The sequence below is a fragment of the Meleagris gallopavo genome, chromosome Z, assembly GCF_905368555.1.
Source record: "Meleagris gallopavo chromosome Z, MGAL_WU_HG_1.1, whole genome shotgun sequence".
NCBI lineage: Eukaryota > Metazoa > Chordata > Aves > Galliformes > Phasianidae > Meleagris > Meleagris gallopavo.
The window spans coordinates 67,146,509-67,172,054 of record NC_139435.1 but is presented as its reverse complement, the minus strand read 5'-3'; the positions used below and the strand labels follow the sequence as shown (position 1 = coordinate 67,172,054).

General features: G+C 38.8%; 1 protein-coding gene across 16 annotated transcripts in view; it reads left to right on the top strand.

Annotated features, from left to right (window-relative positions):
• ELAVL2 (ELAV like RNA binding protein 2) overlaps positions 1 to 25,546 on the top strand; it is an 89,593-nt gene that overhangs the window by 26,549 nt on the left and 37,498 nt on the right. For 9 of the 16 annotated variants that reach the window (XM_085213400.1, XM_085213399.1, XM_085213406.1 and 6 more), the window contains 2 exons: positions 12,675 to 12,765; positions 15,062 to 15,302. In XM_085213400.1, coding sequence (XP_085069526.1) covers positions 12,675 to 12,765; positions 15,062 to 15,302 — 332 coding nt within the window. Of the gene's footprint in view, positions 1 to 11,168; positions 11,295 to 12,674; positions 12,766 to 15,061; positions 15,303 to 25,546 lie in introns of those variants that run through there. The other 7 variants (XM_085213411.1, XM_085213416.1, XM_085213412.1 and 4 more) reach the window with 4 other exon arrangements.

The window sequence follows — 25,546 nt, the reverse complement described above, 5'->3', positions numbered from 1 at the left end:
AGGAAGGCTGATAAGTTATGGAAGCTGAATGTACTTTAAGGAGTTATATAGTTCTTGGGTATGAGTTCTTCTAGTGCTAAAAATGATTCCAACTTCCTTTTTCTTTATGTGAAAGATTTTTAAAAAAATCAGTTGAGGAGCTGGTAGTTTGGAGACATTTCTGTGATTTCTCTAACCTCTGATGCTTAACAGGATAAAAATAGTTACCATATGGAATGTCTTTTTTTTTTTTTTTTTGTGAGGACAGTCTCTGCTACTTGAGGAACTTTGTGTTTAAGCACTTTCTGTACCTAAACATTTTTAGCAATTTCATCAGCTAAATGAAATACAGCTTTGAGAGCTGCTGTCATTGTCTGCAGATCTAGGGAGGAACGAAGCTTTCTTTGAACTTTGTATGGTCTTGATGTTGAGGCATTCTGCTTTTATCTATTCTTTTGGATTTCCATTGAAAGTAAAATGCAAGAACCCCTTTATATTACACCAATAAAAAATGAATAACAGTATTGGCTCATCTGTTTTTCAAACTTATGTTACAATTCTTTAAGATTTTAGCTACCTTCTGAGAACTTACTTTTGAGTAAGTCACTGAAACAATGCTAATGATACATTACATTAGTAGTAGGAGATTGAAACTTTACCAGCCACTGAGAAAAGAGGAAGATCTGATACTTGTGTGTGCTGAGTCCATTCTCCAGTAAGCTGTGTGTTTACAAACAATATAATCCTTAATGAGCAGTTGCATGAGGTATACTGTGCGAGGAAGGAAGAACCTGAAACCTGAGCGTGCTTGTGTGATGCAGAACATAAGTGTATGCAGCTTACTTAGTGATTTTTCTTCTTGCAATTTGTGGTAGTTTTCGGACAGAGACTGGGAGATAAGTTACCACTGGTCTGTGTCTTATAGGTTAGAAGTCATACTATAAGCTCGTTTGGTGATGAAATGTCTTCAGAGTCAGGAGGCTTGTTCTCAGCTTTGATTTGTACAGTGTCCTGACCTCATCCTCCTTTTGTCCATGTCTGTCTTACTGACATGAAGCCTCTTTTAGTAACTTTTAGCTCTTGACTTTAGGTTTACACCTTTAGTTTTTTCAGCCTTCCCATGCACTGACCTTTGCAAGTCTTTGCAGTTTCAGTCATAAGAGTTCATGTGGTTAAATGACCTGCAGTCATGAGACTCAAACCAATGTCCTTAATATTTCTTTCTGTAAATTAAATAGCTTATAGCTGTAGATGGAGCTACTGGTAGCCCTGTGCAACTACTCCTGGTATATGCTTTCTGCCAAGAATAAAACAGTTGTGAACATTTTTGCATTGCTTTTTGCATTACACGTAGGCTGAGCACTTGCAGATCTTTCATCCCAAGTGCTGTCTTGCGGAGACCTGGAGATGACTTGCAGTACCCAAGCGTTTCATACCTTATTTAATCTGAGTTTGCAGTAAGAGATTTGAACTATCCTTAATGCTGATACTAGTAAGTATGTTTGAACTTAGTTTCCTACTACTTTTCCCCCAAAACATTGTGAAGCAGTAAATGAACCTTCAACCTCCTGAAGCTTAGTGTTATCTGGAAGGCCTGTTTAATGTGTGGCATGCCTTCTGAGTAAAAGGAATAATTTGAGTTATTTGACTTCTGAGTTAATTTTAAAATAACTTACTCTTGTGTTCTTTAATGTTGTACATATGCAGTAGGACAATGATGTACAGTTTGGACCTTTCACACAGGTGTACAGATTACTGCTATTAGGGCTTGGGGTTCTGGAGATGTTGATCTGCTTGTTAGGAAACAGTTGCAGGATGGTTCCAGTAGGTCTTGACTTCTTCACAGTAGAGGAAGAGACGGAATGATGATGCTAGCTCAAAGAAATATCATTTTCCTAGAACCAGTTAGCCAAAGTGTGAGGAAAAAATCCTTGCTCTCTGTGAAACAGTGCAGCACTCTGTATTGACTGATTTCTTTAAATTTCAGCCATTCTCATTTCTGCATGTTTGAGTACATTCAAGTGAATGATTTGTGTACAGTCTTAGTTATGCTGTTCTTTTAAAAATGTGCACTTAAAGCTTAAGGAGCAGAGCTTAGATGAGCTGCTGTCCTAATGAATTGTGGCGTAAATAATGTTCTTCCACATGTGTGTTTTTTTAAAAAAAACTGCCTTTTTTTTAAACTTGGAGCTTTTGCTATTGCAGTCCAGATGGCATTTCCTTGAAACAAGGATCTGTTTTTTCCTTTCTGCTCCTTAAACTTTTAAACTAAGTCAATGGCTCATGCCTTTGTGTTTTGAGAATCTTATGTCTGATGGTGAGGTGTGATTATACAGGACAGTCTAAGAACCTGTGTCTGGTACCAAGGTCTGTAATCCAGATTTGCCCTAGCACTGACTGCTGTTGTCCACTGTGAGCATGTCTCCACTGCATAGGTTTTGTGTTGTTATATTTCCCTCCTGGTAAAATGTTAATATAACAGCAATCATACTTCAGAAGTTTCTGTAAAAAGCATCGTATTTTTGCAAGATGGAAGTGTCTCAAGGAAAGATGCATACTATTTCAGAACAGTTATTAGTGGCTTATGGCTTACTGATGCCTGGTAAATAAGAAGCATGATATGAACCAGCAATGTGCGCTTGCAGCCTGGAAGTCCAACTGTATCATGGGCTACATTAAAAAAAAGGTTGGCCAGCAGGGAGATGGAGGTGATTGTCTCCCTCTACTTGGCTCTTGTGAGGGCCCCATCTGCAGTACTGCGTCCAGGCTTGGGGCCCCCAGTACAAGAAAGATGCAGAGCTGTTGGAATGGGTCCAGAGGAGGGCCACTAAGATGATCAGAGGGCTGGAGCACCTTCCTATGAAGAAAGGTTGAGAGACTGAGCTTGTTTAGCTTGGAGAAGAGAAGGCTCCAGGGAGATTTCATTGTGGCCTTCCAACATTTGAAGGGAGCATATAAACAGGAGGGGGGAACGACTGTTTTATGAGGGTGGATAGTGATAGGACGAGGGGGAATGGTTGTAAACTGAGACAGAGGAGGTTTAGGTTAGATATCAGGAGGAAGTTTTTCATACAGAGGGTTGTGACACACTGGAACAGGTTGCCCGAGGAGGTTGTGGATGCCCCATCCCTGGAGGCATTCAAAGCCAGGCTGAATGTGGCTCTGGGCAGCCTGGTCTGGTGGTTGGCGACCCTGCAGACAGCAGGGGGTTGAAACTAGAGGATCATTGTGGTCCTTTTCAATCCAGGCCATTCTATGATTTGATTTTCAGGGTGTTCTGCTCCCCCTGGCACTTTAAAGTCATTATTCTTTCCCCCCGAGATTCATTGTTCGTTCTGTGGAAGTAGACTTGATACTGTTTGTAAGTACTTCATGATAAATCAAATAGCAAAGCTTCAAAATGTAGATTTCTATCTCCATGTCAAGCGGAGTGTCATGTTCTGAAGTCTGCCATGTGATATATTGATGTAGTCAGTGCTTGACAGAAGTCAGCTTTTGGATGTCATGGCACAATAATGTTGTTTGACAGATTGATTGCAAAGAGCATTAGAGAAGAACAATGTCTTAACTTTCTTGTCTCAAACACCGGTGCTAGTTGAAAGTAACTACCTTAGAATTGTCCATAGCTGTTGTGAAATTCTAAGTAAGAACACATGGGTTTTCCCATGCTGGAGATGAGGGCATCTTGAGTCAGGTAATATTAGTATCATATTTTCCACCTGTTAAAATTCTTTGAGTAAAATTTTTACTGCATGTTGTAGTTTTCCAGCCACGCTCACTTTCATCCTGTAGAATGTGTTAGAATTTTTTGGGCTGTGTAGGAGACTTCCTAGAACTCGATGTGCATTCATATAAAGGCAGGAAAGTATGAAATTATTCAGGGCTGTGTGCTGTTGGATTGACTTTGTTCTTGCTTTCATGCTATCCTGAGACTTCTTGGCAACTTTGTGAGCAATTCTCTAGCCTGTCATTTAATATCAAAGTTGGAAGATGTCCAGAGAATAATATAAATTGGACGAAGATAGAACTCTGTGTACTGGGGAGCTCTCTCACAGCAGTGTACTTCCATGATAGCTGTTTGTTTCTTTACTGGGTTAGACATGATGTTACTGTGGAATGGAGTATTACTTCAGGCTTTTGATGCAATGAGAAAGATTTAATACAGCTGTAAGTCAGCCCTTCAAAACTAATTAAAAATAAAACATTTTTACAGCATATTGTATATTTTTGATACTTAATAGAGAGAATTTTTAGTGGGGTGGACATAACAAATAAACATAGAAATGTGTAGAAATGTGTAAATATATTAGATGGAATTGTAATAGGCTTGGCTATAGCATCTAATACAAGGTACTGCATTAAATAATATAAAAAAAAATAGTCTAGCCCATAAAGAACAAGGGGAATGTTTATTCAATTTAGTGGCATTAAATGAAATAGGCTATTGGGAAACACTAGAGATGGAGGACAAATTAGATGCATCTCAGCAAAAGGTTGAGTTGAAATGCTAGTGTATGGGGGCTACATGGTTCTGGAAACCTATTTCTATGGATACAATTATAAGTATCTGTATTAATAACGATTTATCCATCTTTTAGACTTTACAAGCAGTTCTGGCACCTTGACTCACATTACTGTTTTTGCAGCAATCCCATTCACAGAGGTTCAAACTTCAGATGAGTTCAGATTTTTCTGCTGATTTCAGTTAAGTACGAGGTTACTTTACAGCAGGAAAGTTGCTTAAGTTTCTCTACATTTTTAGTTGGATTATACAAATTTGCAGATAAGTCATTTCAGTACAGCATATGGATCTGTCATGTTCTATCTGTGTTGCATTATTCATTACTTGTATAGCTGGATGGGGAAATAAAATTCATCTGCTACTGTGAAAGTCTGCTGCATTCAAAGGACTGCAGTGATTTCCTACTCTTGGTAGAACAGGCAGGGTGGAGTGTCACAGCTGTGTTCAATTTTGTTTTTTCAGAAATAAGTGACTGTTAGCTTCAGGTGGTTAAGAATATTCCTTAGGTTGCATAGCTTTAACCTGTAATAGGTATTCAGAATAAAATGTGTGAAGTCTAGTTTTGGCCGTACTTTGGCTCATACTTGGGCTCATACCTAGTGAGTTACCTGACATGGCTTATTGGTGTATTTGCTCATTCTTTTCTGTATGTTTTCAGAAAAGATATTAAGAAATAATGGAAGCTTCACACATCTGTAAACAGCATTTGAGCATCTCTTAGCTCTAGGAAGGTGGAAAATGCTGATTGAGAAGTTTGAGTAGCATCGCTTTTGATTTGATTCTTCCCCCATGCTAATTTTTGGGGGGGAAAAAAAAAAGGCTGCCCAAGTTGGCACAGTCTCTATTTTTTGCCCTTTCTAGGCCTTCATCCCCTCTAAGGAGGGAAGGTGGGGATTAATACTAGAAATAAATCAGCTAAAAATGCACTGAAGCAATTGTATTAGGATGTAACTAACATCACTTCGTCCTTCACTGTTTTGTTTGCTTTTACTCTTAAGGAATCTTAATGGAGAATACCTTCAGCTTTCCTGCTTAGGAAGGACAGTCCTTATTCTTTTCCCTTGTTAGTATTCATTCTCAAAGTGGAAATGTTGTTCTTCATCCTCTTTAAATTGTCTGTCCAGAAGTAAGAAACCTGCAAAACAATGCCTCCTGTGACTTCATGTTTTAGTTTTAATTTATGCCTTTATTTTAGCTATCTTAGTGGTGTGTACTTCAGATTTCTTTGAATGTTTCTTCCTCTTGCACATGTTTTGCTTGTTAACAGTTTTAGAGCTGAGAAGAATGATATCTGGAGATTGTAACATGGCTCTCTTCAAGGTCCTGGGTGATGAAGACTCATGCAGGTATACAGGTGCACATGCTTGCTGTTCATTCTGACACTGCTTTGAAAGAATGGGTGGAAGATAAAGCTATGTGGAAGATGCTTTTTACTTCCATCAGTTTGCTTTTTTTCTGTTTGTGGGACTGGAGATGTGGGATTTGGTAATTGCTATGTATGCAAAGATTATAAGGAGTGGGGATATTAACTGCCAAACTTCTCCCTGCTTACTTTTCACTTATAATTTGTCTGAGGGGAAAAAAAATCTCTGTTATGGTAGAGGAATCAAGAGGATTTACCCTACTTTTCCAGGGCAGGGAGATCCAGAGCTATCAAAATCTGTTGTTTCTGTGTCTGGTACTTCTGGGCTTTGGACCCAGCTACCTCTGCAGCTAACAAGGAGCTGTTAACAAGATGAGTGCTGTCGTGAAAAACTGAAGGGATGTGAGTTTATCTAAACATATTTTGAAGGAATCCATTTTCATGCCTTGTCCTCTTGCATCATAGATACTGGGAAGCCTGATGGACAAAATCTTCAAGCCTTGTTTTCCTTTGGGTACATAAGTGAGAGATTAGATGAAGTAAAGATGTCTTTGGAGGCATGCTTTCTAATCAGAAGTTGTCTTGTTTGCTTTTAAATTTGAATCTATTCTCTGAATCAGACTAAACTAGTTTGCTTTTTATTGGCTGTTGATAAACACAAATAGTTGTTATGATGCCAGGGGTCCGCGCTGGGGCTGTTCTTGTTCAGCATCTTCATCAATGACCTGAGTGGAGGGATAGAGTCTGCCTTCAGAAGTTTACTAGTAGTGTGAACCTGGGAAGAGTGGTTGATGCACCAGAAGGCTGTGCTTATATTCCCCAAGACTAGACAAGCTGGAGAGCTGGGGAAGGTGGAACCGGATGAGAGTTCAGGCTTGAACTCTGTGATCTAGTGATATTTTTCATGGGATTTGCACACTCATCAGCAGTATCGTCTGTGCTCACACATACCCAATGTGACTTGTAGTCAGGAATTTGAATATAATAACTCTTTGTCCACAACTGGCCTAAACTTTTTAAATGAATGAAGGCAATGAAAAGAAAAAGTACAGTTTTAGGTTGGGTTCTTTCATCTTGTGTGTGAGCTAATGTTGATGCTTTCTTGTGCTGGAAGTAAGTAGTTACATTGGTAAAAGTGCTCTGATTCTAAATTGACCTGAATGATTACAAATACGTAGTTTTACATTACTGAAAGCTCACTAGAACTAATCATTTAACAAAATGCAGGTGTTACAGGTAACTACTAGTTTTGCACTTCTGTTACTTTTTCAGACCTGCTTAAAAGTCTTTTGTGTTGGCTTCTTCACACAGTAGCAGTGTTAGTGGGGCAGTGTTGTTTAGAGCAGCTCACAGGTTTGATGGTGTTTGGTGGACTACTAAGTTTTCAGAAGCATCGCTTGTTGTCTGAAGACATTTCTTCTGATTCAGGTATACATTTCTAGTGTTTCCTATGAACTTCCACATGCTCTTTTTTCTATCTTTTTCAGTGCAGGTTTGGAGCTGTTAAGGTGTTTCTTGTAGAAAGAGTGTGCCTGTACTAATGACAGTGTCCTGTTTAATCATCCAGAATTGCTCACTCATTACGTACCTGAAACATACAAGTCTGGTCGTTTCTCTTCTTGCTGAAAGCTTCTGCAGATTATTTTCTTTAGCATTAATCATAAGAATTAATTAATCTTCTTGCTTACATCCCATGTGTCCTTTTGATATCCATCTTCTGTCCCTTTCATTGCCTTCTCTCTTGCCTTTGAGGCCAAGGTATAACAGTACTCTTTGTCTTCTGACTTGTGTCAGAGTGATTGCCAGAAGATTTTCCTTCTAATGTGGTCCCCTTTTGAGGGACTGTGCAGTAAGCTGTCGTTGTTGTGTACTCTTCTTTTTGCTTTTAACACTGACCATGTTCAAGCTAACAAAGTTACAGTCTGTTTTCAGAAACTTAATTCTTTGTTTTCCTGGAGCTGTGAGGGACTTTGATTAATAATGTTTCCCAAGATCTCTGTGCATAAATCCAAAGGTTCTCTGCTGTTAGTTTTCTCTTACGCTGAGTGAATTTTCTGTAGGAGCAATTTGCTGTTCCAGTTTTTGCTGCAATTTTTTTTAATGATATAATGGAGGAAAGGACAGAAGCGAACAGATGTGCTACTGAGAAGAGCTCTTGGAGGAGAAATGCTGCTTTGTGGTGCTTCAAAATAAGTGAAACTGCTGCACCTGTTTGTGCGAGCTCTCCAAGCAGGCTGTACTGTGGACACAGGGTAACCATCCAAGTACAAGTAGCAGTGCACTTACCTATTTTTGAAGGAAATTTTTTTTAGTTCTGTTTTTAAAGCAAAACTGATCTTACAGATTATGTCAGGGCTATTGCATTTCCATGAGCCTTCAGATAATCCATAGTTTTTCTGTTTTTAAGGTGTTTAGAGATATTCCTTAGGCACTTACCCTTGATAAATAGCTTTCGTTGGTGGTGCATAGTCAAAGTAAGTAACATATTACAGACCAGATGTTATAAGAAATTATAGGCAGAGGCTAAGTAAAATTCTGGTTTGATCTTCATATTTGAAGATACAGAGGACGTTGTTCTCATCTGCATGTTCTTTTTCTGCTGCTTGATGTCGTGAAACCTAAATCTGTGTTGTGCTTATCCAAACAGCAACAAGTGATGTCTCACTTCCATTGCACTGTTTGTACCCAGAGGGGAAAAGGCATATTCTGAAAGTCTTTTACTTCAGGTGTGTTGTGTCAGTTGTGACCCTTCTTGAGGCTGGAGGTATTAATCTCATGGTGCAGTTTTAGTTGCTTCTGACGAGTAGTAACCTGCTTGAGGAGGGGAGGCAGGTGTTTAATATGTAGTGTCTGGTCACTTAGATTCAAGATGCTGATTTTCTGTGATCACCTTTATTTCATAATACCATTTGAAAGTATATGGCTTAATTGGGACAGGCTATGCAATCATTTTGTTGTTGTATCTCTAAGTAGAAGTAACTTAAATGTATAAAGTCCGTGTGAAATGATTTCATGGAATCATAGAATCACAAGGTTGGAAAAGACCTATAAGATCATCTAGTCCAACCATCTTCTCATTACCCCTGCTACCACAAGCACTAAACCATATCTTGCAGCTCCTCGTCCTCTTGGACACTTCCAGGGACAGCGACTCCACGACCTCCCTGGGCAGCCATTCCAGTGCCTGGCCGCTCTCTGAGAAAAAAAGTTTTTCCTCATGTCTAACCTAAACCTCCTCTGATACAACTTGCGGCCATTTCTCCAGGTCCTGTCCATTGCCTGGGAGAAGAGGCCAAACCCCTCCTCATCACAGCCTCCCTTCAGGAAGTTGTAGAGTGCAATGAGGTCTCCCCTGAGCCTCCTTTTCTCCAGACTAAACAATCCCAGCTCCCTCAGCTGCTCCTCATAAGACTTGTGCTCCAGACCCCTCACCAGTTTTGTTGCCCTTCTCTGGACACACTCCAGGGCCTCCACATCTTTCCTGTAGTGAGGGGCCCAACACTGAACACAATACTCGAGGTGCGGCCTCACCAGTGCTGAGTAGAGGGGGATGATCACCTCCCTGCTCCTGCTGGCCACACTATTTCCAATGCAGGCCAGGATCCCTAACGGCCACCCGGGCACTCTGTCGGCTCATGTTCAGCTGAGCATCAGCCAACACCCCAGGTCTCTTTCCTCTTCACAATCATCCAGCCACTCGTTCCCAAGCCTATAATGCTGCATGGGGTTGTTGCGGCCAAAGTTCAGGACCCGACACTTGGCCTTGTTGAACCTCATCCCATTCACCTCAGCCCTGCGATCCAGCTTATCTAGATCCTTCTGTAGGGCCTCCCTACCCTCAGGCAGATCCACACCACCTCCCAGCTTGGTGTCATCTGCAAACTTACTGAGGGTACACTCAATCCCCTCATCTAGGTCATCAATAAAGATATTAAACAAGATGGGCCCCAGTACTGAGCCCTGGGAGACACCACTTGTAACATGTCGCCAGCTGGACTTAACTCCATTAACCACTACCTGTTGGCCAAGGCCCTCTAGTCAGTTCCTTATCCAAAGAAGTGTATACCTATCTAGGCCACGGGTAGCCAGTTTCCCCAGAAGAATACTGTGAGAGACCATGTGAAAGGCTTTGCTGAAGTCTAGGTAGACTACATCAACAGCCCTTCCCTCATCTACCAGTCTGGTCACCCAGTCGTAGAAGGAGATGAGGTTGTTCAAGCATGATCTGCCCTTCACGAACCCACTGATGACAAGGATGTGCAGGAGTGGATGAGAAAATTAATAAAAACAGATAGTAGAGGATCTCCACCAGTAAGTATGATGCACTGAAGGCTTCTCTATTGTGCGCACCTGAGGTGGTAACAGCAGTCTTTCTTTTTTCACATCACCTTTGTTGTCAGAGCTGCTACGATGCAGCCTTAGCTGCTGTTTCTTGCTGAGTATAAGCATTTGAACATGTTACATATCAAAATACCTATTTTTCAGAGGAAAGGAGTAGCAGACCATGGAATACTGCATTGCTAATCCTCATCTCGGTAGCCTTGCTTTAATTTTCTAAAGCCCTGTTTAAAAACAAAAACAGTAATTTGAACTGTTCTATGGCAAATAGTACTAATTACTTAATCTGTTTTTTAACTTCTGTTGTTTAAATCTTAAAAAAAAAAAAAAAAAAACCCTCAAAAGAACTACTTCCTTTTCTGCCATGCAGACAATTCTCATGAATTAAATATCAGCTAACTAAAATTAGCTAATTAGAAACAAAGATTCTGTTAATGCCACAGTTAGTTTTTAAGACTATTTGGATTTAAAACTGTGCTTGATAAATGAAAAGTGAATTTAATTAGAGGTGCATGATGCAATGCAGTGCCTTATTAAAGGGAACCAATCACTGCTGGACTGCACAACTTTCTTTGGTTCCTCTTTTAGGACTGAAAAGTAACAGCAGAACTCCTTTTCCAGCTTACTTATGATAAATCTCAGTGTATTAGACAACCTTGCATTTCTTTAATAGTCCCCAGTTACTGAATGCAGTGACTGCCAAGCTGTTGTAGCCATTTGAAGAGTAATATTCTGAGGGTAGTAATGTCAAAAACTGCTGCCATGTGTAGTCCACTAGCTGGGGCTTTCTTTAACTTGGGAGTCTTGTTAAAATGCCACTATTTTAATTTCCTAATAATGCTGTTTAGTTTGGAAATAGAAAGTCATGGCTTTTTCAAAAACTTTGGCAAAGTTGGCCATATTCCTTGTTTTCCAGGTCAGGTGGAAGTTGTATTGAAAGGATAAGAATTGTTTTTTTCCAAATTAGATGTAAAAAGACTCTTTAACTTTGATGCTGTGAAGCAGTGTTCTGCATGCTCAAAGTACTTGAAATGAGGTACTTTGATTTTTGAGAAGTGTTGTGATTCTGCGAGGGGCTCAGTGATGCCTGCGGTGAGTGCACCTTAAGTACATATGGATAATAGGAGGTTTCAGTCTGTAGCTATGGCGTGCAGGAAGCAAATACCAGTTACTGCTGCTTTGCTGGGACGTGCAGAGGTAGGACAGGTTCAGGGATCTGACATTTTACTGCAGTTTCTTTAATAGAACTTGTATAGAGATAACAGACCTCCTCTAGTAAGCAGTTTATTGAACATGCTTGCGTACCATGGAGTGCTTCAGTTCTTGGTTCTTGGTTTGAGGCCATTGAGAATGTGGCTGATAACAAAGTCTTTTTGCATGAACAGTTACAGTAATGATTAAAAGTCTTAGTATCAATCTAAATTAAAAATAAAGGCTCAAAGTAAAGCCAGTTGAACATAAAGGTTTTGGTAACAAACTAAAGAGAGGACAAGTTTTTCAAGTGTTTAATAAAAAACAATTTTGATAAATGTTTGTAAAACCTGGATGTGGCATTCCTACAAAATCTGACTTTTTTTTTTTTTAGATCAAGTTAGATTTACTATATAGGTTTTTTCATCTGCTAACCACGGGGTTAGAAGTGTCCTCAAACTATGGCAATATTCTTCCTATTCCTGATAAGTATTGTGGCTGTATTTAAGATCTGGAAAAGATGTAATTAGCTGCAAATGGTCCGTTAGCTTTTGTGATATCTTCCTAGCACTGTTCAGTTAATTACTACAAATCTAGTTGGATTTTTTTTTTTTAAAGCAAATAAAATGCCATTATGAAATGCTACACCATTGATTATTTTTTCTGGGTATTCCACTTGAGAAACCCTCGAATCTCCTGCAACCTGCATATCTGCAGATGCTCCTTCTGGGAGTACCTGTTGCAGGAACCTTTCTGAATGTCTTCTGTGCAAAATTTTAATTTTTAAAACCTAGGATTTTGGTTGTGGTCGGGATCCTTGCCAAGTAGCATGTTTTGCTTCTCTGGACTGGGAAAGGCATGTAAGAGGAGATGTTCTTCAGTGGTACACCTTACATGCTAATTGAAAATTCTTTCCCGTTCTGTTTTGAAGACTCTGAGATGTGTGGGGGGAGGAATACACCACAAAAAAATATATATATAACCAAAACCCCCAGCTGTGATATGTTAAGGTTTCTTCTGGATGTGGAGTGGTTTTTCTGGTAGTTTCCAGGGTAGATGCAGAGGTAATGATCTTTTAAATCTTCTTAAAAATAATCATCCTAATTCACTGCAAGAAAAATAAAAAATCTGGAAAGATTAGATTGGAATTGCCTCAAATTCAATTAAGCCACACTGCGTGGACGTGCTGGGAATATAAATGCAATTACTGTAAATTTGTACAAACTGATTTGTTTTATTATCTTGCTAATCTAACACAGTCCTTTTGTGTCCATATTGCAGACGGCAACTCCAAACTAACATGGCAGTCAGACTGTGTGATGTGGCTTCTCTGCTTAGAAGTGGTTCGTGGGCAGCAGAGCCTTGGACCGGGGTCTGTGGGATTTTTCTTAAATTCTGTAGGCTACATTTTTTACGTGTTAATAGTGCTGAGGCCATACCAAACTCCAATCTCATTCGGAACGCTAACGCTGTTCTGTGTTTCATTCTAGGCTGTAGGCTGTGTCTCTAGTCTGTCAGGGTCTGGAGTACACTGGTGTACCATGATAACTTACCTGTTATATGGTCTCCTGTAGAAATTATACTGCAGTGGCTTGCCTTTCTTCTAATGAGATTTTAGTGATAATTCAAAATATCTGGTGGATAATTGAAGAGTGTAGTATTACATTAACATTGTTTTGGTATGGTCTGAATACTAAGTTGCAGTAACTTTAAAAACCTGTATGCTATGTATTTATGATTACTATTTGTAAAGTGTGTTTAAAAATTTTATTCTAATAAATTGTTAAAAAATTTAATTTTATTTTGGGTCTATTTGGATAGAAAATACTTAGTAACTTCTGAAGATGTGGCTTGTGTTTTATGAACAGTTGTATCCAACCTATCAATGGAATATGCATTAATTGTAAAACATTAGTATCACTTCCATCAGAGCAGATGGTTCTATAGCTGGGAAATGCTGTAATTTCAGCACACACAGGCTACTGCAGCTGTTCATTTGAATGTCGGCTTAAGATAGCATTTTTGCCACCTGAACGTGAAAATAAATGTGCAATTAAGTGAGGGCTTCTTGTCCTTGCTAATTTTTGGTTAGTGTACACTTAAAATTTGATTGGAGGGTGAGAAAAGAAGCAGCCATAGTTATGGTATAAAAAGAAAGCACTGGTGGCTATCAGCTCTGCTAAATACACCAGAGTTCTGGAAAAACAGTTGATCTTTGGATCATCTATGTTCTTCAGCAGACTTTTCCTCACAGTACCAGTAGTAGTTTGCCCCCTCCCTGGTGGTTAATCATGAGGGAATAAAGTGCTTCTGATCCAGTGGTAGCCCCTCAGAAAACAGAACGGGTTTCTACGTTAAATGTTCTGAATACATGGATCTTCCTTTTCTTTCTCTGTGCTGAAGTAACTTCTTGGAAAATATGCTTGTATGCAAAACAGAAATATCTTCCTGAGAATGTCTGAACTTCATTCAGACACTCTTAATCTCCTTTGATACTTTGACAAAACTAAGATTTGCCTTCCCTGACCTAACCAGGTCTTTAGGTATGCACTGATTGGATGTACTGCTTAGAGGGGAGTTAGAACAAATTCCAACCTGATGCTACTCTACAACTTTACAAAACATTTTCCTGTGTGAGAACTCCTCCTAGAGATCTTAGTATTATATTGGATTTCAGTAATTACTGAATTTTCAGTGAAATGTCACAAGTGTTGCTTCTTTGTTAAATGATCTGTTAACAGATAACTTCAATAGAATTTTCCATTGACAGTTGTCCTCAGTAGGGTACCTAAGGCTTGTTTATTAGACAGCCATTTAGAAAAAACATGTTCTTTACCAACTGTTAATAGTGGATGATTGTCAGAGAGGCAGAAAGTCTTTGTACCTGTGGATCATTTCTGCCTATCATAGCAGCTAGTCACTTTGAGGTGGTACACAGAGTTTCTGAAGTAGCAATTGCTCACTTGTTTGATACCTAAAAGTAGGTTGAGTTAAAGTATCAAACAGCTGTTTTTTAGGGGACAGAGGAAAGGAGTAGTGAGAATACCACGTTGTTAATTTAATCAAAACAGATTTGGAAACCTACTTCCAGCCTGTGGTGGCAGAAGAATGATCTAGATAGAAGTTATGAAGGAAGAGTATGTTTTCCATTTCAGCACATTCATTTATATGTCTAGATATTTCCTTTTAAATTATTAATCTTTCTAGTGCTCTTAGACTTAGGGTCAATATACAGTTATATACCCACCTATCTGGAAAATAACACTTCCAAATAATTTTAAAAAAACAAACAAATACATTAAGGACTATGTACCTCACTTGTCACTTGCAAGTTGGTAGCATCGATGGCTCTTGAAAAAGGAGAGTTCTTAGTTATTTCTGTACTAGGAAGTCTATGATGCCCTAAATGAATTGGAGGAGGGGACTAAGTTTTTGGTGTTAGATGTACATCTTGAGGATTTTAATGATGACTTAATTTGCCTATAAGTTTGAAATTGTTAACCAGGGCAACACTTAAAAATCTTCAGTAGTGCTTTTGCATGTGGAAACATTATCTGGCTGTGACAGTCCCACTTTTGCATAGTAGCGGTTCTTTTAGATTCTTGTCTGGATTCTCCATAAGAGTGTAAAATATGAATTTTGATGTTTCTTATTTTCTATATTTTTAGCAGGTAATTGCTGCCATGGAAACACAACTGTCTAATGGACCAACTTGCAATAACACAGCCCATGGTTCAAACACAATAAACAATTGCTCTTCACCGATTGATTCTGGAAACGCAGAAGACAGCAAGACTAATCTGATAGTCAACTACCTTCCACAGAGCATGACACAAGAAGAGCTGAAGAGTTTGTTTGGCAGCATTGGTGAGATAGAGTCTTGCAAGCTTGTCAGGGACAAAATAACAGGTATGTTGGTTTCATCTTTCACTTCCTATAGTCTGTGCTCAGATGAGTCTTGCAATTCTGTTCATTTACGGAATAAATTTAGGAAAACCAATGCAGACATTGTTGGTCTGAAGGATCTAGTCTATCATCTAGATTCCAAACAGAAAAAATAAATGCTTGTATTTCATCCAATTTTGTATGAGAGTACTATAATTGCTTTAAAATCTTCTGTACTTTCTGATTCTTCGGAAGGAAGTTTTTGGATAATGGCTTTAAACTGGAAGAGAGTAGATTGAGACTAGATACTGGAAATTCTTTGCAGTGAGAGTGGTGAGGCACTGGAACATGTTGCTCAAAGAGGTTGTGAATATCCATTCTCTGGCTGCTTTCAATGCCAGGCTATATGGGGCTGTGAGCAACATGGTCTAGAGGAAAGTGTCCCTGCCTATAGCAGGGGGTTGGAACTAGGTGATCTTAAAGATCCCTTCCAGCCCAAACCATTCTGTGATAGGACAGCTGACAAGAACTGAAGTAAGCCTTATATAATTATTCAGCTCTGTTATTAGAGCTGTGCCTAGTAGCTATAGCTGCTAAAAAGATGTAGAGATTTAACCTTCTACCTTGGGAGAAGAGTGGACTAATTTAGCTTTTGTGTTGCAGCATTTAAACCAGATTCTTTAGGGTATGCTCTTGAATTGACATGTGCAGTTTTAGAATATGTAAGTATAAAGTGCAGAGTGATGCTGTCGATTAGTACTTCATTTTACCAACAGCTGGTGCTCAGAGTGCATGCATTTAGACCAGTTGTTTAATTTTGAAAGAACTACCAGATGGATGCCTGCACTTTAATAACCAAATGAAAGGATCATTGGCAATGTTCAGTTTGTCTCATTTCCATTTGTGAACTCCAAGCTCTGTCAAATTAAAAAACATTGTACAGTTTATGTTGACATTTCATTATTTTTGTTCAAAAACATTGACTTTGGCACTCTATTTCCTGGCTTTTTTTTTTTTTTGCAGAGCTGTCCAGTACCTTGCTTTCGAAAACATAACTGAACTTCTTAGATGCAGCTCTTGAATATATTCTGCTTAAAGCTACTCCTTACTTGGTTTGGGAGATTGAAACCATCTCTACTGGAAGATAGTGGCAGAATTTAGCATTTCCCCCACATGGCGTAGATTTTCTTGTGACTGAGTGTTCCCAGGGCAGCAGTGTTAGGAAAAGGCTTTAGGTGATAAAGGTTGTATGTAGCTTCAATCATTTCTCTGCGTGTGCGTGTTGATACCTAGGATGTGGTTGGAGCTGTGTTCCCCAAATGCATACATGACTTATGACTGAGGCTAAAACCTGGCAGTTCTGACGCTGACTCTAGGACTTGTCTTTGGATAAATGACATGCTTTCTTCTTGTCCTTATTGTATATTTCCTCTTTTAGCAATATAGAAGTTCTCCAGCTTTTCCCCCATTGGTATGGGCGCTGCTGTGTCACTGGTGGAAAGGTGATACTTAAGCAGCAATCCAACAGCGGACAACTTTTTGCCTTGTCAGGGTGCAGAAAAAGGAATTTGTCTTGGGCCATGTAAAATAATGTAATGTAATAATATAATTCTATTAAAACATTAAAAAGCAAAAAAAAAAAAGGCCATGAAATGGATGTGAATACTCCCTAGTGTTTAGTTCACTCATCCCTGGCAAATAGAAGTGTAGGTGGAGTGGACTAAGCTGAAGTTCTCCTATATTTTGTCTATTGTGCTGTTCAGACAGTACTGAAGACTGGCTGTAGCTAAGGACTTTGGATATCACAAAATACTTTAATCTCCAGTCATCATATTCTGCTAACATGCAGTGAGTGAAAACATTGGTATGGCACTTACATTATTTCTAAATAACTCCCATTGCTTTTTGAGACTGCTTTTTGTAATTACTCATTACACATTGGAGATAACACTTGTAACAGGGTCCAAAAAGTTTTAGTTGTGCATGGTGTGAGAATAAGTTGTGAATATAAAGGTGTGTTCTTGGCTTTGGCTACTCATGAATGTAGGTAATGCCACAGTGTACTTAACCATAGATGGTTTGTTGATGAGATACACTTCTTTGTTATAAGGTAAATTCTCAAACCTCACTTTCTTGAAATAGGTGTTCTTGGCCTAGAGATGTGTTGTATCTTGAAGATGGCAAAACTGGAATTTTGTTTTTTCACAGTCATGTTTTTTTCTGCTGACTATGTTACACATACCTTATATACATACAAATTTGGAAGCAAGTTTCCCACAGAAGAAGGCAGTCCTTCCTGAAGAGCCTGGCTCTTAAAAGACTGCCAGAATGGATCCATATTGGTGAATTCACTTGGATACATGTTGGTGAATTCACTAGGCTTTGAACTCGTGGTGATTCTTTTCAGTCAGTATTTGACAATTGAGCCTTCCTAAGGCAGGTACTATTCTGTGGCACAAAATGGATCAAGCTGAGAGGCTGCTCAGAGCCCTGCACTTGCTTTCTTGCTAGATAGTCTAGCTAGATTTTGTGCATTTGAATTACGATAGTTTTTCTACACTTTGGATCTCAGCACTAATCCATAGCAGATGACTTGCTCTTAAGACAGTGTAGCGTAATTATTAAATTGGAGATTCATGCTCTAGCATTATGGGTTAAGCTACAGAAATTACTTTCAGTCATACTTATTTGACTTTGCTACCAAATCATGCGCCAGTCTCTTCACTGTGGTGATCACCGGAAGTCCTTGGGATATCAAAGAAACTGGAGCTGATGACACACGTTTCCATCTTCAGCTAAAGGCTGATTGGTGCTAAAACAAACTGATCTTCTCTGTAGGTACTGACTTCAGTTCCTCTGAACAAAAAGTTCCTTTTCTTAATTTCCTGACTACTTCTTCTAAAAGTAGAAGGATATAGATGGTACTTCACCTTTTTATGGGATGGCCTTTCAAGCTGTGTATCCATCTTGCAATTGGGAGTTCACATTTAGCATTCTTCATTAAAGTTGCTTAGGGATTATTGCTTGTCCCAATTGTGAGGCTGCTGCAGGCTGACAGAAATGAGCCTTTGGGTCTTACTGGTGGATGTGCAAATTATCCTTTCTCAAGCGATGGTTTTGATGCTTACTGTGCTAGAAGCTCAGTGTTGCTACTTACTGTCAGATGACTCCTTGCCTGGGAATAGAACAGGAAAACTTAATTGCAGGTCTTGTTTGAAAACCTGATGCCTCCTGTATAGTGCAAAGTGGTATCTAAGAAGGATCTTTAATTTAAATGTAATCTGTAGTTGGGGACTAAATTAGCTGATGACAGTCTTGTTTGGATCTGTTCGGAGAAAGATATATTTGCCTTTATCTAAGGGCAGCTCCTTTGCTTTGAAGCATATATTTAGCTGTGAGCAAGAATGTGACGTTAGTCATGTTCCAGAAGTTGTTTGTTACAGATGAGAAATTGTATTTCTGACTTGCATAGGAAGCAATACTTCTGATTTAAGCAGTATAGTAAGATAATCTTGTGTTAGTGGATGCTTGGTTGAGAACACTGCTTTGAGATCTGTTCTCATTCATCTTCAGATTTTATACAGAATGCTTAGAGAGAATTTTCCATTTGTTTCTTAAATTCAGATCAGAGATCGTTAGGAAGAGTCTTCTCATGGATTTCAGAATTACTCTAATTCTTGTATTTAAGCAGTTGATCATAAATGAGCTGCCATGAGTGCTAAATACTTGGTGAATACCTTAAGTTGATGAGAAGTTTGTGAGTATAGAAATCTAAATATATTTTCATACAAACTGAACAGCAGATGAGAATTGATAAAGGAGCAAAACATTGATCTTCCTTCAGCTGTCTAATGTGGGTTGGTCCACATCAGTATTGGATGCATACTCTGCTTGGGAAGTGAGACTTGACACATTGCGTGTTGGAACTGAGATCTGTTTTCCAAGCGAATAAGACAACTCTAGTATAGGAATACTAAGAAATTTTGTACTGTATAAATGGATAAGCAATACAAACACAGTTACCACAGCTTTCCACAGCAATGAATCGTTAACTAACAAAGAAAACAAGAAATGCTAATCTCTCTATGCATTGGCATATAATATCAGTGTCTCAAACATACCTCCCTGCTGTGATCTGCTAGTATATTTTAATACAGCAATGAACTATGAAGTTTGCTCTGTATTCCATTTTATCTAGAGGTTTTGATTGTGAAGGAGAAAGCTGGCATGCAGAAGTTTGCTGCTCATCATATTCAAGCATGCAGTTCACACGCACAATTTGGTATGCTGGGTCACCATTCTTTACTGCTGTGAAATGTTGGTGTTGTCATGTTAGCAAGCATGTAGAGTGTTCCGAACAAGAGTTAAACCACCTGGCAACTAATCTATTTACCTGTTTTTCTGTAAGTAAAGAAATTAAAATGTGATATTACCAAAGATTATGAAGTCTCCATGTAGGGACTACTGTTAACAAGACACCATTTGACAAATGAGACACTTAGCTTGCTGATGAAAGAATCAGTCTGGAGTGAATTACTGTGCCCAAATATTTAGGGATCATTGTTAACTTGCAGATCCCTTTTGGCTAATGTGGATGTTTGTAAGTTCTCCAAAAATAATACCTCCCATTTATTTCCATGGGAACTACAGCAGATGAGTACAATAATGTTGTTTGATAGAGCAAATTCTCAGGTACCAGACATTATTTTTCAGAGTAGTCACTACCATTAGCTATGTATTTTCATCAGTGATGAGCAGTAGCCTGCATGCCATGCTTTTAAAGGAATCTGCAGCACTGGAGTTGACCCATTATTCCCACTGCTGAAGCACACTACCCACCTCTCTTCACTGTGCTCACATCCACTGGTTGGTCTCCGTAAGTGTTCAGCAAGCATCAACAAATGATAGTGGGTACCATTTGTTCCACATGAAGAAATTCAGTCCCATACCTTTACTTTATCCGCTCTTCTGTGGCAGATAGTGTTCTATCAGACTGCCCCTCTTTCTGTTAACTATTGCACAGCAATAAAATGTAACAGGTTGTGAGTGGGAAGGTTGAACCTTTAGTGCCATACCACCAGCATCCACCACTGATGTGCCAACATCATAAAATAGGAGACACTTTTTTCACAGCAGCTGTTGTATATACATACTTAATGTAAGACTGCCACATTTTCTGCAGTTGTACAGAGACCACTGTCTCAACAAAGCGATATGATTGAATTCTTACTGCCTGTTTTTAGTAACTGTTTAAAGTTCTTCATTTTTAAGTGCAGCATGTAACATTAAATGATTAAAAAAAGCTAAAAGTGCTATCAAAGTTAAGAATATCTGCTCCCTCAAGACAGACTGATTCAGCAGTTGCTGAGGAAATGCAAGGTAAAGTAGTAGCTGCCATTTAAAATAAACACTGAAGTTAAAAAAAATTTAGTTTGCTATACTACACTTCCTTTTCTGAAACTTGAATGTAGATGAAAAATCACAACAAATGTGGTATTTTAACAAAACAATCAATTTTAATGTCCCCTGTCTTTACTGCAGTGTATGGTTGTGTGGAAAATAAATTTTTAGGTTTTGCTTCAGGGTAGAATATCTGATTTCAGACCTTTACTTTTTAGTCTTTTGCCAAAGAGTAGTAACCTACAATAAAAATTCTGGAATTCAGTTTCAGGCATACGAATGGTTGAAGTCAATGTCATAAATCAGGAAGAATTTCCTAGTTTTCTTGTCTCCAAAGCATGTGTAGTGTTCTTATTGTAATAATCATGGGCTTATAGAATTCACATGCTTTTCTCTAAAGAAATCTCTTGTTGACAAGTCTGTTTTTCTCACCCTCTTTCAAAATATCATGTTTAAGCTACTAATAATGTGTGTATACTGACCTTACGTTTATGGTGTAATATACCAGCCTGTATTGCCTGGAAGCTGAGGTAGGATGCATGTAGTCTGGAGCAGTAACTCACAGCTGTTGACTTGCATTGTTGAAATTAAGCCTGGTTAATTGACTGTTCCATTTGCTAGAAGGAACCAGGTGTTCCCCTCCTTAAGTTATTTTCCTGCATCACTTTTCTGCTGACAAGCTTTCTGCTTTCTAAAGACAATGACAAACAGTTTTTGCAGGTTATTATTGACCATTATTATTCAATCCAGCTGCCCTGTTATCAAGTTCACAAAAGCCCGATCTTTTAAATCCTCTTTTTCACTTGCCTCACGTCCAGTAAATGTCTGTAGTTTTCTGGTGAGTTTTTTTCATGCAGGATCACATGCTTTGTGGGTCAGTGCTAAACATATTTCATTCTGCTCTCTGCAGACTGATTTCCTAGTGTTGTCTCATTACCATTTGGTTATAGATAGTACAGATAACAAATGCAGCATATAGTTCAGCAGATGCCTAGAACTATAGTTCTAAAAAATTGTATCTAGAAAACATCAGTATGATTGCAGTTAATGTTTGTATGGAAACAATTCCTAATACTAAAATCTTGTGCATTTTTTTAATTTTTTTTGTTGTTGTTGAAGAGCTGTAGTAATAAATTTGAAGGATTCTGGGCTGATCACAACTGAAAATGGAAAACATAAAAGGAATTGGATATGTTATGATCAAAGTTGCAAATTGGATGCATCACCATCAAAAGTTGAGCTTTCAAGTTAGGTGTCATCTGCAGTATTATTTCTTGTCACATTGTTCATAATTCACTCGTATACAGTTACTAGGATGTTATGAGAAATTTAACTCAACATCTGCTTGTTCAGTGCTCTCTGGTTGTACAGTGTCCAAGAGGAGATATCTTGTCACAGTGCTGCATTGTAATGTGCCCAAGCAAGTGTTAGATTCTGTGAGATGAAGGGTTTTCTTTAAGGTGAGCCCGCTATCAGCAGAGCATGGATGAAACATTGATCTCTTAGTGAGTGTTAAGTCACGTGGTTGCTTGACTGGTACTGCAGTCCTTCTGTAATAAGTACAAAGATCTTGTGTCTTCCATGTGAGCAGTAGGAAGTGCCCTGTCTGACTGGCTGCTTGGCTCTAATCGCTAGAACCTGCGGAACTTGCTAACCTCTATCTTTTGTTGTATTGCATCTGTGAAAAAACTGTAGTTCACATGGGTTTCTGGGGAAGAATGGAGCTGTTCTATTGGAAACCTTTCTGGTCACTGCTACTGTAGAACTCTAGTTTCCCCACACATCAGCTCTTTGTTTCAAGGTAGTCTCTTGGTTCACTTGAACCTGGTCTGGTAATTTGAGTCTTGTCACCATTTTGAAGTGTTAGCTTGCTTTCTAGCCGTAAATCTTTCTCTTACCTTAATGCTTGACTAGTTCTTGGACCTGTAAACTAACATTATGGGAGAATGGGAAGAAAATAGTCATAGTTACTTTTAGTCTAAGACTCCACAAATGTTGCCTTCTTGAAGTACTCTGTGAAGATGAGATAGGCAACAAACTAAGCAAGTTCTTTTCTCTTGTCTTCATGTCTCAGAGGGAAGTAAGAGAAGAATAATACTATGGTGTTCCTATGGAATGGCTTAGTTCGTTCACAGGATAGGAAATTTCAGATATCCCTGTCACAAAAATAAAAATCTCCCTGGGAAAAAAAATTGAGAATGGTAAGACTGAATAGCTGAAATTCCTGGTGTTTGCATTCTGGTGCTAATAGCTCATACAGGGAGCATCACAAGAAGAGATGGCTACTACTTCGCCACTTCCCAAAAGTTGCTTGCTGTTTTTCTATAACTCCCCACTTTTTTGCCTTCTCGGCCTTCACTCCCAGTGTGTATGGTGTTGAGAGTCTAACCTGCTACGTGTTTCTGCAGGGTTTTGAGTGTGCTCAAAGTGGGTGACTAGTTTGGCAGGTAGAGGAAAAGCCAGATGAAGGTTGCTGCAGTTTTGTGGTGTGCTGACTTGGAGGCGGTGGTTCTTGGCAGTTGCTGACAGCCTAACAATAACTGATTAGAACAGGGATATAGACAGAAGGTATTGCACGGCAAAATATTTTGCAAGCAGGACGTCTAGAACAGACAGTGACTAAAGCACAAATGGAAAACAAATGGGATTGCAGACCAATTTATATATGATGACTTAGTTTCTTTCTGAAGTTTCTTTTTCTTCTTAGTTTCTTACATAACTGTGAAGCACTGGATTTCTTTTTCTTTTTCTTTGGTTTTGGTGGATGAGAAAGGAGAGCTGTTCTTAGTATTAGCTTTTAAATTTTAATGTAAGTTTGTATTTTAAGCTTTACTATTAGATTGTGGACTCTGAGGCCTGGGGACCCAGTGTGTAGGAGCAGAAGTACAGGAGTAATCATTTTAAACTTTGCTGTTGCATGTTCTTCCCACAAGCACAGAAAAATTGGTCTACTTAGCTGGTGGTTGAAGTACTGCCCTATTGTTTGAAGTGTAGGAATAATCCCGTAGAAGCTTTCAGACAAGCCATGTGAGCAATACTAATGGATACTTGTTTTAAGCTTGTCAGTGTAGTGTATTATGGGTGATTTTACTCTGATTCGGCATACTTGTTGTTCAATGTTAACTGGAAATAACTTAATGGCATAAACTGTGCTTTTCCATTATGAACCACATGATTTATTGCATAGCATGCATTCCCGAAAGTAACTCATACTTGCAGATGAAGTAACTTGTTTAACTTAAATTACTTAGTAACATTTTATTCTTCATGCTTTGACTTCACTTTTCACTGCTTTGCAGGATTGACAGTGTTTTTGTTTATATCACCTTCATAAAACTGTTCCATTCAGCAGTTGCTTTTTATGATTGGGATAAATGCGATACATGCTTTCTTTATGCTTCTCTGTAAGCAAATTTAAACTCACTCTTGTCAGAGATTGCAATAATGTACAAGAAACCCATGAAAGTATGGGGTCTTGGAAATTGTGTCCCTTTATAGTGACATGAGACATTCTTGTGTGCTTCTGGCAGGGGCAGAGCTCTTCTTCCCCCCCCGGCTGCATACTAGCTGCCTGTTACATGTCTTATCACTGGTTGTTCACTCTTCCTTAGCTGCTTGTAGATAGTGCTATTTTCTACTGATTCTAGACAAACTGGAACAAATATTAATTCCTGTGCAGACTTATCTATTAAGAGACCCTGAATAGTTTGAAATTTTCATAGGCCAGCACAGCCTTCCAGGGTAGCTGTGCTGTGAAATTAGTGCCAAGTATTTATAGCAGTTGTGATGTTTTTCAGTGAACTCTAGCTCAATTTGGGCACCAGTGTTAATGTCATGCTCGCCCTGAATCCCTTTGTCTGAAAGGATATAATGTGGATTATATGGTCCTAGTATCAGTAGAGAGTATTTGTCTGTTACCAACATGATGCAGCCAGAAATTTTGCAGGTTCATGGTTGTTCCATTACCTACTGAAGTAGCCAGCGTACAGTGTTAATAAAAGCAGAATAACAGAGTGAAACTATCTTTTGAAAAGCTAATTAATTTAACAAGCTACCTGGTACATTTTCACCTTAACATAATAAGGAGCTTCTACTTGTCCCTACTTGGAACTGTTCTGGGTCAAGATTTCCTATTTGAACGTAATGTATCTGCTTGTAAGCCTTAATTACTGTCCATTCTGACTTATTGTGCTTATTTGATAAGGTTTTTTTCTACCTGTGACTTTCTCTGCCTGCTGTGGTGGGAAGGACCAGAGCTGAACTTGTGTTTGAGTATGACATCAACAAACAACAAAGTCTCTAGGAATAGTAGCTTGTGTTGAATAACAGCCTTCTTCACATTTGGAAAAACTGTGCGGGATGTAAGGCCAAGAGGATAAGAGTTGAACCTGGCTATAGTGAAACTTCTGCATCTGTTCCTGAAAAGTCTGTTAACTTAAAGCTCTGGCGATAGCTGTTTAATTAGACGTAGTTGTCTTACCGTATGGCAGAATAAACTGTCAAGTGTGTTGATCAGTATTTGATAATCAGTAATTCATTCTGACTTTTTTTTTAATTCAGAGCAATAACTGAGGGTCCAGATGTCTGAGAAAGAGGTGGCATCGTATCAAAACCAGAAATCTAATAATGATCACAGGTTACAAGTGTTTTCTTGATAGCTGCATAGCTTGCCAACTCAGTGGTAAGATCTGTGAGTGTTCAGTAAATACAATCCATCTACAAGTACAAATTCCTATTAAATTAGGAATTGCTTAGTGGCATGTTGCAGAAGCTGGTTATAAAACACAGTTCAAACTTTAATACTAACTTGAAAGGACTGTGAAACTTGTACAGTGATTCATATCGAAGGAAAATGGTGAGAGGACAGT